This window comes from Culex quinquefasciatus, chromosome 2, assembly GCF_015732765.1.
Source record: "Culex quinquefasciatus strain JHB chromosome 2, VPISU_Cqui_1.0_pri_paternal, whole genome shotgun sequence".
Classification (NCBI taxonomy): Eukaryota; Metazoa; Arthropoda; class Insecta; order Diptera; family Culicidae; genus Culex; species Culex quinquefasciatus.
Window position 1 is genome coordinate 175,829,544 of NC_051862.1, and position 17,429 is coordinate 175,846,972.

Here is a 17,429-nt window from a genome sequence, read left to right on the forward strand (position 1 = left end):
AGTATTGCAGGTGTTGCAAACATTGTATATATGAATTTGATTCTAAGGCAATTAAAGCTCAATTAGGGTTCGATTAATCTAGTGGGACGTCGTGATGGGCTGATTGACTGAGTACAACAACAACAAAAAAAGTTCAATTTCACGCCGGTTTTATTCCGCTGACGCTGACTTGCACTTGTGCAGCTTGAGATAGTCTTTTCGCGTGAAACGTTCCGGGCAGCGTTCGCAGCTGAACGGATATTCCTGGGAGTGAAGCCGCTTGTGCCGAATGAGGTGACTTGTGGTGGAGAATCGGACCGCGCAAATGTCGCAGGCGTGAGGTTTCTCGCCCGTGTGGGAACGGATGTGGCGGACCAGGTGGCCGGACGTTACGAACGCCTTACTGCACTGCGTACACTGGAACGGTTTGGACTGGGTGTGAACACGCGAGTGGACCTTCAGCTCGGTGGAGTTGGTGAATCCTTTCTCGCAAGTGTTGCAGATGTAGGGTTTTTCCTAAAAAATATTAACATTATTTATAATTGACGACAAGTTACAAGTCAAGTACCTTGGTATGCGTTCTAACGTGCTTCTTCAGGTTGCTGTGCTGATGGAATCCCTTGTTACAATATTCACAGCGGTACTCTGGATTGTCGTCGTGAATTCTCATGTGCTGATTGAGTCGCGCCACAAATTTGTTGCAAATAGTGCAATGATTTTTGTTGTTTTCATTCGTGAATGCAATCTGGTCATCTGCTTTACTTTTTCGTTTGTTCTTGGCAAGCATGGGCGATTCTTTTTCACAAATTAGCTCTTCAACTTCATCTTCTTTTACTGCCGTTACTTCAATGCTCTCCAACTTCAATTCAACTGTTTCATGTTGCTTCTCTTGGTCCTCCCCACTACGAGCTACAACAACATATTCCTCGACTTCCTCATTTTCAGTTGAACTATTTTTGATAGCCTCAACTTTTGGCAGTTCCAATTCCAGATCTTCCAATGTTTCTTCTTGCAAATATATTTTAGAAAACAGCTTATCATTGCTGTGACACTCATTTCGGAACGTCTCAATTGCTTCCAGTGTCGATTCACATTCACGGCACAATGAGGATGGTGTTTCAGGGATTTGAGCAATCTGAAACAAAAAGCTTTTTTTTATTAATTTGAACTATAACTATTATTTAAACTTGCCTTTAACGTGGTAAGCTCCTCAATCCAATCGCTGACCGCGCGATCACCATCAAAATCGAATATCGCCCGGTACTGCTGGTTGTAGCACTCCTTGAGACATAACCGGCAGGTTAGTTCCACCGAGCGATCCTCCTTTGGGCCGGTGGCGTTGTGGTCATCGTCAACAGCCGACATTATTTTTTAGCAAAGTTTTCAGAATTTTTAAATAACTTTTACGGATTCTTGAAATGTGTTACGCTCGAATTTGCGTACAGAGGGGATGTAAACAAAAACATTCCATTTTGACAGCGAGAATTGTCATCGTTTGGATCGTAACAGTGCGAAAAGTCCAATAAGAAAACAAAACTCGACTTTTGATTTCGAATAATTCTATAAATTCTAGACAAAAATTCAAAACAACCTATGAGTCATTCATGGGTTTCTATGTAAACAGAAACCTTCGAAAATTTAATCTAGAATTAAAAAATTTAAAAATGCTTTCAAAAAAAGCAAAGTAATCCACTTTAACGACCCCCGGGTCTTTTGTGGTCTCTGTTGCAAGTTTCTGCTCATTTCTAGGCGTCCGAAGGTTATGTGTGAGGCCAGCAGAGCCAACCAAGACCCCTACACAATCCCCCTTCCCATCCCACGCCTTGTCTTTAACATCAATCCCTTCCCTACTAACCCCGAGTAGGCCGCGGGTAATCGGCTCCCCTCCCACTAACATTTACACACAAGATCCTCTGTAATTATTAAGTTTTTTTTGTAATTACAAACGCCGACTCGGTCCTAACCAGGTCCCAGTACCGAAAAGGACCTAATAAAAATAATTTTATGAAAAAAAAAAAAGGTTATGTGTGGTGAGTCACCAAAAACCTCTTTTACGCAAATGGACCGACGTTTTACTTCCCCATCCGATAGAAGGCGTGGTCAGGCAAATCTCGTCTCGAGAAATGCCACCGGGTCCGTCTGGGATTGAACCTAGGCCATACTGGGATTCAGAGGCTACCACGCTAACCACTAAACCACCGGACCCGGCTTTCAACGACAGGCAATTAGGAGGGATGTGCTAATTTTAGTGTTTTATTTAAAACCCCGTTTCATCTGTTAGATTTCACATGTCATTGAAATGTATAGCAAAGATCGCATTTTTTGTATAAAATGTATGTCTGCACCCAAAATCGCTTTATAAAATGATTCAAAAAATTCAAATATTATTACTCTAACTTTTGACATTTATCGGAAATATACAATATACATGTTTTACATGATATCTTTATTTACAAATCGCCGCTCAAATATAATTTGTTCCTTACCCTTTAAAAAAACAGGTCAGAAAAATAATTTGTAAAAACTTAAAAACTTATGGTTAAAACTGAAGAAATCAATATAAAAACTTTTTCAACGAGTTTTCAAATTGTAAAAAAAAAATTAACAACAGCATTTTGACACATCTTGTATTTGTTCACGTTAGACTGACATTTTTTTTTTTCAAAGTTTAAAAATTGGTGCTCAAATGGACTGATGTAAAAATATTAAAACACTTTTTTCGTACAAATGTTAAAGCCATAGCTTGTAATTTCATTTGTTTTTTTTTTGCCCGTGCTTCGCATTGGATAGAATGCACTGAAATATCACATGCGTTAAATCGGCCAGGCCTACTGCGTAAGGTTTACCACAGAGATGATTCCTTGAAGTGGGTTGAGTTTGAGCACAGAGTGTGAATTACATACAAGAGTTTCATAATAATTTCATTATTTTGTGAAAAAAAAGTAATCAAGAACAAAAATTAATCCCGTTTTATGTTTAAGGGTTCGGTCGGACGGAACCCGAAAATTTTAAATAATGTTGTATTCAATAAATATACAATTTTAAATCCAGAACAACCTCATCACGCGGTCGAATCTCAGAACGCAGAGTTTTGAAACGCCGGAAATGACAAGGACAAATTTATTTTTGCTACGATGAAGTTAATCATAAGAAAAAGCCATAAAAAGAAATTTAAATATAAAAGCTAATATTTTTAAAAATATTATGAAAATTAATTTGAAAATTGAAATACAGTTCGTACTCGATGATCCTCGCCAAATTGTCACGAAGAAAAATCGAAGCACGGAATTTGTATTGGGACCATCCATAAACCACGTGGACACTTTGTTGGAAATTTCAACCCTCGGAACTGGCCTGACCGATTTTGTCTGGATCTGTGTTTTTAGATCGTTCTACAGGTCATATTTTCATACTATTATGTCCAGTAGGGTGGCTCGACATGATCGATTTTACAGAACAGGCATTTTCCGGTCCCATTTGAGCCCCCAAACAACCCCCCAAAATTTGGGAGCGATTGGATTTGACTTGATTTGAGGAAAAGTTGTTGTATATGAATGTGGCTTTTATTTAAAATTATTTACATGCAGGGTGACACACCTACAGGGTGTCAACCAAGCCCTAACTTCTACTGGTGACCTTTTAAAGCGTTGGTGTCTTAGAAAAAGTTGTTAAGCTACTTATTCCGAGAAATTTTGACATTGCTAGAAGACAGGGTGGCACATCTACAGGATGTCAATCCATTTCTAGCTTCTATTTAAGACCTTTTTGATCACTGTAAACTGGGCGAAAAAGAGTACAAATCGCAAATTAGATAAAAATTCGTAAAAAGTCAGTTTTTCACATAAAATTTCCGGGGAATCGATTGCGCATGATTAAAAACAGTTTCCGATCTCACAAATTTAATTTTACATAAAAAATGAGGGTCAAAAATTTTAATTACATGATTTTTTTTACAAAAATCACTATTTAAAAAAATCATAACTCGTCGGAAAATGGTTAAAATGGCTTAAAAATGAGCAACTTGGCCGAAGACACCAAATCAATAAAACAAATTCTTGAAAAGTTACAGATTTTTTAAATATTTACGTACTATTTTGAAGAAATCGGCCGATTTTGTAGAGATTGCTCCAATGTCCTAAACATTTTTACAGAAGAAATTCCACTATTCAACTTCTTTTCATTTTATACAGAAAAAAATACATTTGATCGGAAAGTTGTCAAACTAGCTTCTTAACTTTGTTACCGTGTTTTCAATCATGTGCAATCGATTCCCCAGGAAATTTTATGTGAAAAACTAACTTTTTACGAATTTGTGTTCAGCCTCCTTTTGCGTGGCAGGTCTAATTTGCGATTTGTACTCTTTTTCGCCCACTTTACAGTGATCATAAAGGTCTTAAATAGAAGCTCGAAATGAGTTGACACCCTGTAGATGTGCCACCCTGTCTTCCAACAATGTCAAAATTTCCCGGAACAAGTAGCTTATCAACTTTTCCTAAGACACCAACGCTTTAAAAGGTCACCAGTAGAAGTTAGGGCTTGCTTGACACCCTGTAGGTGTGTCACTCTGCATGTCAATAATTTTAAATAAAAGCCACATTCATATACAACACTTTTCCTAAGACACCATTTGCTAGATTACTTCCTTATTACGTTAAAAAATAAGATTTCGAAATATCTACCGAAGTACTGGCAGTGTTGGCAAGAAATATAATTTTCAGCACTTATTTTGACATGCCTCTTTTCAAAACTCTGTATCTTTTACCAGAAGCAAGATAGGACCATACTTTATTCAGGAAATTTTTAGAGGACATTCAGGACAATACTTCTACGGTGTAAGTTTTGAAATTGAGTGAAAAAATTAAAATTATAAAAATCAAAATGTAAAAAGGAGGGTTTTCCCATACAAATTTGAATCGCTTTGCGAAAAGCCGGGTCAAATCCAATCGCTCCCAAATTTTGGGGGGTTGTTTGGGGGCCCAAATGGGACCGGAAAATGCCTGTTCTGATTGAATTAGTCCATTTTGAATTTTTGCCATACAACTTCAAGCCACCCTAATGTCCAGTAAAGTACTTGAAAAGTTATGCTGAAAAAACGATTTTGACTTAAGTACGCAAGATTGTAAAAAGGGTGGTTTTTGTAAGAGAAGCCGTCATGCTATACATTTTTAGAAAGGTATTTGAAAGACCTTTCTAACGAGTCCAAAACATTGAAGATCTGATAACCCTATCAAAAGTTATAAGCACTTAAGTGTTATTTATGCACTTTTTGGAGGCCGGATCTCATGATATTTTAATGAAAACGTTGTCTGGAACTATCATGCGACCTATCTTTGGATAGGTTATTAAAAGACTTTTTCAACGAGCACAAATTGGATTGGAGATTTGACTACCCTATCAGTTGTAAGTACATAAGTGCCCTGCAATACTACCCTACCCAATCTAGTGATATGAATAATGAGTCAAATTGATAAAACACTGAAAAACACCGCCCTTTTCTGTCTATTTTGGATAGCACCCTTTAAATTTGAGAAAGACACCAACCACCTAAGGGGGGATTAAGTAACGTTGCCAAAGTGCCTCAAAAATATACATTTTTGGAAAAATGTATTTTCACGGGTTAAATCCCATTTAAAATTGAAGAGCGGAGCGCCAGCTCCTGTTACGTCCAATCAAGCTCATATTATGGATTTGGGCTCAGTACGCCCACCGGAACTAGCCCCTAAATGCCCGCCAAAAAGTCATTTTTGTTACATCCTGTTGTACAGTCAAATTAGGGTTTCTTTCATATTTTGACGAAATTTTATAATTTGTTCATAATTTCCCAGATGCGGACAACGGCACCAAACTCCCAGTGGAAGTGTTTGCCCGAGCTTACATTTACTTCCTCCAAAACTTGGAGGCCCATGACTTGGTAAACTATTCTTAACGACCCTTTGAGTTCAGTTACTTAAACTAACCTCTCTTTTCACATCCAAGCAATTCAAAATCCACGCCCTGCTCCAGCTGCGCTACGTCGACTCGCGGCTCGTGTTCAAAAAGGTCGCCCCCAACCGGACGGAGCCCATCATGGGCGAGCAGTCGCTGCGGGACGTGCTGTGGGTGCCGCACGTGTTCCTCGCCAACGAGCGCAGCTCCGACATCCTCGGCACGGCCGAAAAGGACATCCTGACGTCGGTGTCGCCGGACGGCACCGTCATCATCTCGACCCGCATCAGCGCCACGCTGTACTGCTGGATGAACCTGCAAAAGTTCCCCTTCGACGAGCAGCACTGCTCGACGGTGCTGGAGAGCTGTAAGATATTTGGACGGGTATTGTGAAGAATCGCTGACGTTATGTCTTGTTTGTTGTAGGGATGTACAACCAGGAAGATCTGGTCCTGAAGTGGGAGAAGAAATCACCGGTTACGTTGGCGCCGGAACTTCACCTGACGGAGTACGTTCTGCTGAGTATGTTTACGAATGAAACGATGATCAACGCCGACTTGAGCGACCTCCGACATGGTGCCTTTGGTAAGTTGAATTTCTACAAGACTAGGCTTGAAATTTTAATCGATTTGCTTTCCAGCCGGTAACTACAGCTCGCTGAGCTTCACGGTACATCTGGCCCGCGAGATGGGATTCTACCTGATGGATTACTTCATCCCATCGATTATGTTGGTCACCATTTCGTGGGTCACGTTCTGGCTACAAGCAGATCAATCGGCACCCCGAATCACGCTCGGAACGAGCACCATGCTGACGTTCATCACGCTCGCCTCAGCCCAGGGCAAAACCCTGCCCAAGGTCAGCTACATCAAAGCGTCCGAGATCTGGTTCCTCGGCTGTACGGGATTCATTTTCGGAAGTTTGGTCGAGTTTGCCTTCGTCAACACCATCTGGCGGCGAAAGAAGAACGTCGAGCTGAAGAAGAAGAACAGCAAGTACATCTTCAAGTCGCTGACTCCGCTGCCCTCGCGCAAAGACTTGGGTGGCCTCCAAAAGTCTCACTCCTGCACCAGCCTGGACGGACAAGCCACCGTGACTGCGACCTCCAACAGCTTCAACAACTATCTGACCGTCCACGTAATGAGACTCAACCCTCCCTCCCATCTCAAAACATCTACTCAAACTCCCACCCTCACCCTCATTTCAGTCCTTCCCCTCGAAGACCAACATCCCGGCCATCACGACGTCCAGCGTGGACAGCAACAGCCGCAACGGGGACATCTCGATCCGCGTCGAGGACACCACCCTGATGGGCGGCGACACCAAGAAGCTCAACCCGGGCGACGCGTCCGGCGTCAACGGCAACGGCTGGACCACGATGACGCCGCAGGAGATTGCCATCTGGATCGACAAGCGGTCCCGGTTCGTGTTCCCCATTTGCTTTCTCATCTTCAACGTGTTTTACTGGACGTTCGTGTACGTCGTGTAGAGCACAAAAAGTGATTCCGAATATCATAGGCAGAGGACAGAGGTTCGCGCGGCAAGGGATTGGAAAGCTTGTTGATTTGACTTTGAGTATAACAGTTGATGCTTAAACAGTGCCCCCCCAAAACTAAAGCAATAGCGAGTAAGAAACAAACGAATGTGCAAGCAAATGAATAGTCAATTTATGTTTAACGTGCCCTACTAGTGATAGGTGTAAACACTGTGTAAATCTTGTATTTTATAATAAATTATTTTTTTATCGATGACATTCCAGAACAAAAGCTTTAGTTTTGTTTTAATTAATATCACAGTAACATTTGAAAATGGCGAATAGTCTATTTATAGCCTTTCCTCAGTAAGGTGAGAAAGGCAAATCTGTATTTTTTCCGTGTATCTGTCTTCCGACAACCCCAAACCATAACCTACAACTTTGCCGAGGACATCAAATCCCTTCTCTAGATAAAGAATTTCAACCATTTACACACCGATTTTGTATGACCAGCCCCCAAAAATTGTATGGAGACTTGTATGGAAAAACTAATGATGCAAAATGACTTTTTTTTACATAGGGAATGTGCAACAAAAGTTTCATCCCAATAAAAAAAATACAAAGAAAAGTCGATTTGCGAAATCATAGAGAACCACTCTATTCAGAAAAAAGGTACACGCAAGAAAAAAAAAACGATTTAAAAAAAATTAAAAGTTAAGTTAAAAATTTATGACTTTGAGAACAAAACGCGCAACTTTTGAGCTATAGAGAAGAATGGCCGAATAGATTACCGTCGAGTTATGTAATTTTTTGAGTAATTATGTTTTTTTTTAAATTAAAAACTACTGGATTTTTTTTTTGCCATAAATTTTTAATGTAAAATCAAATGTGCAATTTGTCACCATGTTTGAAAATAGGGAAACAGCATCTAATTCCAGCGTGCCTCTAATGTTGCCATATCAGCACTTTGACGTTCATTTACAGCTGAGCAATTCTCTACCAAAACCGGAAATGGATTTTATTTGTATTTTTTTATTTCACTCAAACTTTGTGGGGGCCTTCCCTATGACCAAAAAAGCTATTTTGCGTCATTGGTTCACCCATACAAGTCTCCATACAATTTTGGCTGCTGTCCATACAAAAATGGTATGTAAATATTCAAACAGCTGTAAGTTTTGAGTGAATTTTCTGATCAATTTGGTGTCTTCCGCAAAGTTGTAGGTATTGTTGAGGACTTTTGAGAAAAAAAAGTAGGTACACGGAAAAAAAATTTGCAGATTTTTTTATCAACTTTTTTTTCACTAAAACTCAATTTCCCAAAATACGTATTTTTTGATTTTCGAGATTTTTTGATATGAGAAACAACTTTTTCTTAAAGCGGCTCTATCTCAGCAACCCGAGGTCCAATCTCCAATGTCTCTTAGACAATTTTATTGAAAATTTTCTGAACTTTACAAAAAAAAAATTTTTTAGAAATAGTCACTCATAATCACCATTTTTAAAAATTGAAAAACTGCAAATATTTCGCTAAAATCAAACTTTCGGTGGCTATATCTTGAAAACGGAGCCCTTTATCAAAAAATCTGTAAAGTACTTTTCGATTGCAAATTCAATTTTGCATTAAAAAATAATGTCAATCTTGTTTTTGCATAAAATTTCGATTTTTTCCAAAAATCACTATTTTTTCAAAAATTCATAACTCGGCGGCAGATTTTTTGACCATGTTTCTCTATGGCTCAAAAGTTGCGGATTTTTGTCCTCAAAACTTACAGCTGTTTGAATATTTACATACCATTTTAGTATGGACAGCAGGCAAACTGTCAAAAAGTTTGTTTGTTTGTCGTAGTCTAATACGTCCGTCATTGTATTGGTTTAGAAGAAAAACATAAATAATCAGTCTTTTAAAAATAGCTGAAAGCTTAAAGGTGTATTCACATTATACCGCATCCGCAGCCGCAGCCGCATCCGCACAAAATTTGACAGTACGGACGCACAGTGCGGACGCGATTTCTCCAATGCATTTCATATGCAGCCATTCACACTGTTCCGCATCCGTATACGGATCCGTATCCGTATACGGATGCGGAACAGTGTGAATGGCTGCATATGAAATGCATTGGAGAAATCGCGTCCGCACTGTGCGTCCGTACTGTCAAATTTTGTGCGGATGCGACTGCGGCTGCGGATGCGGTATAATGTGAATACACCTTAACAATACATATAATTTCAACATTTTTTGTTAAACTGCCAAACATTAAGTTATTGTTAAAAAATGATTCCGAGGAGGCAAGTGCGGCAAAAAAGTTGGAACGATTTTTTTGATCGCAAAAATTACAGATATGATCAAATCGAGTTCTACAAAGTTCTGGACATCTTTACAAAAAAAAAAACAAAAAAATACAAATACAAAAAAATGGTCCCGATTGGTTGAGTTATGCCCGAAAACCAGCGAGTTGAAGCTACATTAAAAATTATTTAAGGGGCTAGGAGTTGGAGAATGAATTTTAGGGTGGTTCACGATTTAGGTGATTGTGAAAATCCAACTTTTCAGGAATATTTGTCGAAGACACCAAAATTTTTTATCTCGCAATCTACGCCTTCTATGACCAAATTTAGAGAAAGCTTCTGAGCAAACCTTTAAAAAAAAATTTTTTTTGAACGTAGCAATTTAGCAATTCAATTATTTTTTAAAAAAGAATAGTGATATTCGGGATACTTTCAGAGCTCTAAAAAAACTAACATTTTCATTTTTTTGACAAGTCAATTTGGACTTTGAGGGTCAAAAGTGCAACTAAAGCTTAGAACTAAAGCACTACAGACGCTGAAAAAATGTCAGGCGTGATTTTCTTTAAACTCGAGATATCTTCATTTGAAAATGTCTAACTTTCAAAATCTGGTGAAATTTGGCCTGCGTCTTTTCGAGATATTCAAGTTTTAAATTTGCATCCCAAATATCATCGTAGAATGCGTGATAAAATGCTGGTGTCTTGGACAAAGTTGCTTGGATTGGCAAGACTCACAACTTTTCAGAAGATATAAAAATTCCCAAAAATATTCCTTAAAAGTTGATTTTCAAAATCACCCTGATTTTCAACCAGATCAAAACTTGCCCCTTCTCATTTGCAACAACTTTTCTGAAGACACCAAAGCTCCAAAACTTCACAATTTTTCGGGAAATTCATTTTCCACTACGAAATGGTAAATATATGTATAGTCAACTGAAAAAAAAACACAAGTTTTAAATGATCTCTGTATTTTTTTAGAATAGTTGCTCCATCCTGCATTTTTCGTGAGGATTTTTCCAACATCTTAGGCTTTCTCTACAAAAATGTAGAACGAAGAAAAAAAAAACGAAAACAAAACCTTACTGAGGAAGGGCTATAAAATTACCTTAGTAAAATGATGTGATATCTTTTGGAAGCTCAAACACTCAAATTCTCTATACTTTTTTTTTAGTTTATTATCACTTGTTTTACTGTTTTTAAACTAACGCTAATCGCATGATTGGATTAAATTCATACAGATATTCATAAGAAATAACGATACTCCAGTATAATTCGTGTGTAAGTGTTTAAAAAAAATCCGTGTAAAAAACAGCAAGAGAAATTAGCGTTATAGCGGATTAACACCACGTACACAAACACAAAAAGAAAAATGCTAAACGCAAACAAAGCTCATGAAATAATCGTGACCCCCCCGCGACGGGGAGCGAAAGGGTTATTGATTATTGCTTCTCTATTGGTTGGTACTTTTCTTCTACTTTGCTAGATTTTTTTTCTCAGCTTTGCCATGCTCTGTTGTATGATTACTATTTTTGGTATATTATCATGAAATTTATGTATTTTCTTTCGAATGTGCTTTTCCAGACAAAACAGTGGAAAACAGTGCAACAGCACTCTGTAAAACTCTAACGCTGCGCTGATAGTTTGCTGGTTTTGGGGGAAAAAATCTTGAACACGTTTTACACAGTAACAAACACTTGCTTAAACTTGACTCTCAATCTTTTCCGTGAGAGGGTGAGTGATTAGATATGTGTGTTTGCGCGAATTCTGAACTCATTATTATTTTTTGTAACAACATCGGATTGCGTCGTCAAACTTGTGTTTGCCGTTTCAAACACTACAAGCGACGCAGTTCCGGAACGATCGTTAAACTTGTATCTTTTGGTTTACGGAGGGGGGTTTAATGTGGGTAATGTGCAACTCTACTATAGATGAAAGTTTTTTCTAAATCTTGGTTTGATTTTTATCTACACACGTGCATCATCGTCGTACCCAGCAATTCTAACCAACTCGACATGACCGGGGTACGACGCTCGAGGCGCCTTCGTTCTCTAAAACTATCCTAAAGCTTAACCACTAATGCTGTTCTATATTCACAAAGACAAATAAGAGAAAACGAAACCAGCGCAACTGGTTCCCCTAAGCGTGTGTAAGCTTGTGTGTCGCAAATCATCGTCCGACTCATGTTTCGGCAATTTCAATGTTTGTCGCCATAAACTGAGAGGAGCTGGCACTGGCAGCCCCGTTCGCTGACAGCGGACACAACGAGCCACTTCCCTCCGCGCTGTTATTGTTCTCGCTAACACTTCCAACACTGCCACCGCTGCTAAGCCGGTGGCAATTGCTAACGACACTGCTGCTCCGACTATCGAGCAGTTCCGACTCCGAATCAAGAGCCCGCGTGGTCTTGATGACCTCTTCCATCGCGGCCTCGGAAGATTCCGTCGTCGCCATACTGGTACTGCTACCAATCACGTTCAGATCCGTAATGTCCTCGTCACAGTCGATCTTACCTTCCTCGCCGGAACTGCTGACCGTCGTCGTGGCCGCAGCCACCACCGGAACCTGCTGCTTCCTCTCACCAACCCCGCCGCCGCCACTGCTGCTGCTCACTCCGCAGTCCATCATCATGAACGATGACGAGCTGGAGGACGACGGCGGCGACTCGGTCACAATTCCGGGCCCGGCAGTCGCCTGTGCCACCGTGGCCACCAGCTGAGGGTTCAAGGAAGCCAACGAAGCGGGTGGTGGTGCACCTCCGTTGCCATTGCCGGCAAACAGCTGGCCGGATGCCGACAGACGGGTGACGAAGAATTTGGGCGTTATTCGGCCGCTGCCGCTGGAAGCGTTGTTGCTGCCGTTCTCGAACGAAGCCGTCGACGAGTCCGGGCTGGGACAGATCGGCGACGGGGAGGGCGTTTGGCACACGGGAGATGTTCCCCTGGGGAGAAGGATTTTTTTGTTAGTTTTATTTGAGTTACAAGGTACTTATTCTAATCAATAGTTATTTAAATTTATATATCTGTTTGAACAACTTTGGATCAACAAAAACGTTTTAGTCGACCTATGGAATTTTAACATTTCCTCTAAAACGTGGCCGGCTCAGATCTTCTTCAAGAATGTGCCCTTTAGGGGAACTAGGAATGATTTACTTATTTTTATTTCAAAATGCTCGATTGCCATTGTTTCGAAATTTCCTGCGTTTTCATTATTTATTAAAAGACAAAACAATTGACATAAATTGAGATTTTCATTGAAAAAATTGTAAAATATATTGAAAATGATTCAAAATTTCATAGATCTAGGGTTTTTTTTCCGATTTTTTTCTTCCTAGAAGAGAACTCAACTATCAAACTTAGATATATGTATCTTCCCTGTAAAGGCTTATGAACTGGTCTCAGTTGAAAGGTTCTCCAATTCTCTAAATTGCAAAATGTAACATCCTAGAGCAAAACTACTAAATTCTGCTAAATAAAAACACTAATTGAATTGAATTGATTTTTTTTATTTTTTGAGTTTTGAGTATTTTTGGCGGACTTAAGGCGGTTTCAAAAACACCCAAAAAGCAAAAAATAAAAGCGAGCGTCCTAATTTTTGGTTCAAAAATCAGATACCGCCGAACAAACCTTTACCGACAGTACTTCCGAGTGCTGCGCAAAATCAAACTTTGTTCAGTAAAATCGCTGTATCTCGACAATAGTTCATTTTAGTTTGAGGTCTACATTGATTATTATGTAATATTGTCCGGGGAACACGATGGTGATAAAATAAAACAAATAAAAATGTAAGGAATTGGTCGAATAAAAAATAAAAATGTAAGGATGGTCCAATCAGCACCAAACTTGGGATTTCTGTTGACTATCGATAGATGAACGTTCCCTCCAAGTTTGGTCCAGATCGGTGAAGGTCGAGTACAAAAGTGTACTCAGTTGACCTGGAATGACCCATATCTAAATTTATAAAATTATAAAGGATATACTTCGGAAAACATCTTTTAAACGAATTCATAGATATTTTTAAATTCCTTGAAAGACTTGAATCAAGTGAAAAGATATGTAAAGATTTGATAAAAAATATAACCATAAGAATAACATTTAAAATTTTGTTATCTTTCACTTTTTGTCATCATCATTTTCATTGCCAGTTGAAACGAAGTTTCAAAAAAACTTTATGTTTGGATATTTAAAAAATAAAAATTGAAATTATATATATTGTTCGATTATTTTTCAAAATCTGATGATTTATGTTTTTACTCAATACAACGCTTTTATTTTTGAAGAAAGGTTGAAGGTTGTAAGAATTTATCATTGGAATTTTATTTTTCTTTACTTAGTGTTTTATTTTTTTAGATATTTTGTCCAATGATTTATAATGACTTTTTATAAAGTGTTTTTGAAATGAAATCATTCTTCAGATAAAAAAAATACCTATTACCCTAAGTCGGCAAAAAGTCGGGAATTTGAAAATGGGATTTGAGTGGTCACCCTGAATAAGCAACTGTAACAGTTGAATTTTTATAAAGTGCACTGTTTTCGAGTTATAATCAGTTTTAGGTTAAAAATTCAGAAAAAAATATTTTTCCTTGCAAAATATAATGTCTATCTAGGTCTATCCTGTTCCACCCTGAAAAAAAAAACAAAGTTCGGAAAGCAAAGAAATTTAGCTTAACTTTCTATTTCAACATCACTGATTCTACTTCGCTAAGATAAGACCATGAAAAATGAAAACCTTGGAAAAACATATTTGTGAGTGCTACCCAATTAGTTCCCATTTTTCAATCGGCGATATCTGGGAAATTGTTGATCCGATTTTCAAAGTCAAAAAAATTATACCATAATGACTTAATTCTTTGTGAGGGTGTTGATAGAATTTGATACCAAATCATCAAACGATAAATTGTATCATTTTTGTGAGAAATTGACATAAAAGTTCAAAAGTTTAGTTGAAGCTGGCTAAAACAACCAGGGATAACAAAAACACAGTCAGTGCTGGCTGACTTAAGGCATGATAATGCTATCAACCATTCTTGGTAATCAAAACGAAAAAAAAAAAAAAACGAAACGCCCAAACCCCATTCCTACCTGTCCGCTCCGGTGAAAATCTTCTTCAGCGGCGGCGGAGAGTAGCAGTTGCCGTAGTTGTTCCCTCCCTCGCCACCGCTTCCGCCTCCCTCCAGGTCGAACTTGCGCTTCACCGAGCTCAGCGGACTGGGCCGGATCGGGCAGGGCGACATCGAGCGGCGCGTTACGTACTTGCGCGTGGGCGAGGGCGACGTCGTCGGATACTGCAGCCCCAGACCGGCGCGACTGGAAGATACAGAAATTGGCGTTACAGGTTTTTTAGGTTGGCGGGAAGCGCGTTGAAGCTTACCTGGTCGGGGAAGGACTAGAGCAGTAGTTGGTGCCGATCGAGGGCAGCGCGACATGCAGCGGATTGATCAGGTCGTCGTTGTGCTTGGTGTTGGTGGTCGACGAAAAGGACCAGTTCTCGGTGACCAGCGTCAGATCTTCGTAACTCTGGGACATTTGCATAGCGGAGTGGATTTCGCGCTCGTGGTTGACCTCCCGGCTGTTGCTCAGGTCAGCACATTCCTCCTGGCGGAGCTGCGATATCCGGGGCGTGAGCCGTGGGCCGGGTGTGCAACTTCCGGATCGAACTGGGCTGGAACTGCCGTTCGAAATAACCGCCAGTGGGCTGAAGCTGGCCGAGAACCGGCGAACCCGTGGCGCAAAGATGTTCGAGAAGGAAGTCGGCGGGGATTCGCGGTGAGGGGCAGCAGCGGCGGCGCCGGCTTGCAAACTGGAAGTGCTGGATGAAGACATGCTGTGTAGCTGGGAATTGGCAAGGTTCTGCTGCTGATGCTGTTGGCCGTGCTGCTGCAGCAGAGTGCCGGTTTTGATCTGTACGGACTCCGCTGATTGATTGTCTTCCGGCTGGTGTGATTGTCCTTCCTCCATTGGCACTATTGGGCTGAGGTGGTGGCCGACGGCCGTCGTCGGCAGCAGGTTGTTGATGTGGGGTGCGCTCGAGCACCGTTTCAGGGAATTGGGCGAATCAACATCCATTTCTGCATTTGTCACGGCGAAACTTGTTTTTCCTTAAATTTTTAATCCTTCCCTTGCGGGAACCAAGTACCACCCCCCGACTGTGGTCACAAATCACACTTCAAAGAGTTCAAAACAAACCCCGGAACAGATTTTCACATTCTTCACCACTCCGGAACTAATTTCCGACTCGCAATTCAACTTTTTCCTCCGAAAACGCACCTTTCTATCGCGCAGAAATCAAACATGGATGGAAGAACTTTTTCTCCTCCACTTTTACAGTAGAAAAATAATGTTCTGGCAGTGTGTCAGAGAGAGAAATTTCAAACGTCGAACTGTCACTTTCCGAAACGGCTCCTGCTTCCAACTTCCCAATAAAAACGTAAACAAAAATCCACCACCAAAAGTTCAATTTTCCTCCACTTTTCACCTTCACTCGCGTCAAATCTCCCACCGGATGTCCTCAGCGCGAGAATCCTGACCGCGAGCACTTTATTCCGGAAGGACCGTTCACTAAAAGTCACCAAATCTGGCCAAGACCAGCGCGCAGGCTGGTTGCAACAAATTTTGACAACAGTTGCAGCGAGCAGTTGACTGTTGACATTTTGAGCAGCAGCGCCGAGATGACAACAAAATCGACCTCTGACAACTGGCATACAAATTCGAAGCAAGGGAAATTTTGCAGAAGGGAACCTGCTTCGAATTGGTTTTTTTGGGACCAAAGATGCATCAGATGACACAGAAGGTGTTCAGATATAAATAACATGTTATTTTTTTATTTCTTAAAAATATTTTATTTATAAAATACAAACCAAATTTAAGAGTTTTAAAAATCCTCAAGTTTTAAATTAGAAAATGATTTCCAAAGCTAGTTCCAAAGCCAAAATTTAGAGAATAATTTAACTTGAGTTGAATAAGGCTGGTACAAGTTTTATTTAAAGTTTAAAGTTTTTTTTTTGTTCAAGGTTCAGGGTTGTTACGGAGAAGTCGAAAAAAAAAATCCGATTTAAATCCGCGCCGTCCCAAAAACTAATCTGCGTGAAATTCGCGCCATGTAAAGAAAAATAATTTCACCACAAAAAATACGAGAGTTTCAGAATAATTTCATTTGTTTTGAAAAAAAACAGGTATTTGCAAGGGTATTTGAGAACAAAAGTTTAACTCGCTTTATGTTTTAGGGCTACTTTGCAAGGAACGCAAAAATCAAAAACGTTCAAATAAAGTTATATTCAATGAATACAATTTTGAACCCAGAATTCTCATGAGGCCGAATCTCAACACGCAGAATCTCGAAACGATTTATGGAATTTATGGACAAATTTATTTTTGCTAGGATGGAGTAAACCAGAGGGAAAAGCCATAACAACAATTTTGGCAAAAAAGAGATCCAAAATATAATAAAAACATTTAGAAATTTAACCTCGAATTTAACTATAAAAAAGAAATAGAATTTATTTAAAAATCTAAACAAATCAAAAATAATCATTAAATTCATAAATCTAGAACTTTGACAACTTAAGTATAGTTCGTACTCGATGATATTCATCAAAAAGTCACTCAGAAAAATCGAAACACGAAATTTGTATTATTTCTTCTCAAAATTGCTCTAACCAGAAATATGACTCCGAATATGTTCCAAAGTTATAAAATTGAGAATTTACGAACTAAACAATTTAACAACTTTTTCAATCAAACAATTTACCAATGTAAAAATTTGTTTTTAAT

The 17,429-nt window shown here is 39.4% G+C and overlaps 3 protein-coding genes across 3 annotated transcripts in view; 1 reads left to right on the forward strand and 2 right to left on the reverse strand.

Moving 5' to 3' along the window:
* LOC6042124 (pH-sensitive chloride channel 2) overlaps positions 1-7,670 on the forward strand; it is a 33,068-nt gene extending 25,398 nt beyond the window's left edge. Inside the window, exons 3-7 of the mRNA XM_038254905.1 lie at positions 5,805-5,890; positions 5,956-6,271; positions 6,331-6,489; positions 6,545-7,041; positions 7,112-7,670. Coding sequence (XP_038110833.1) covers positions 5,805-5,890; positions 5,956-6,271; positions 6,331-6,489; positions 6,545-7,041; positions 7,112-7,393 — 1,340 coding nt within the window. The 3' untranslated portion in view covers positions 7,394-7,670. The remainder of the gene's footprint in view (positions 1-5,804; positions 5,891-5,955; positions 6,272-6,330; positions 6,490-6,544; positions 7,042-7,111) is intronic.
* On the reverse strand, positions 136-1,439 carry LOC6042123 (zinc finger protein 429). Its single transcript, XM_001851220.2, has 3 exons — positions 1,171-1,439; positions 548-1,114; positions 136-495 (listed from the first exon to the last, which is right to left on the reverse strand). The coding sequence occupies exons 1-3, from the start codon at positions 1,342-1,344 to the stop codon at positions 151-153; spliced, it is 1,086 nt and encodes a 361-aa protein (XP_001851272.2). The 5' UTR covers positions 1,345-1,439; the 3' UTR covers positions 136-150.
* Positions 7,671-10,813: 3,143 nt separating the features above from the next.
* LOC6042125 (mucin-5AC) lies at positions 10,814-16,312 on the reverse strand. Its single transcript, XM_038255729.1, has 3 exons — positions 15,031-16,312; positions 14,742-14,966; positions 10,814-12,601 (listed from the first exon to the last, which is right to left on the reverse strand). Exons 1-3 carry the CDS (start codon positions 15,723-15,725, stop codon positions 11,842-11,844), a joined length of 1,680 nt encoding a protein of 559 aa, XP_038111657.1. The 5' UTR covers positions 15,726-16,312; the 3' UTR covers positions 10,814-11,841.
* Positions 16,313-17,429: the final 1,117 nt, after the last annotated feature.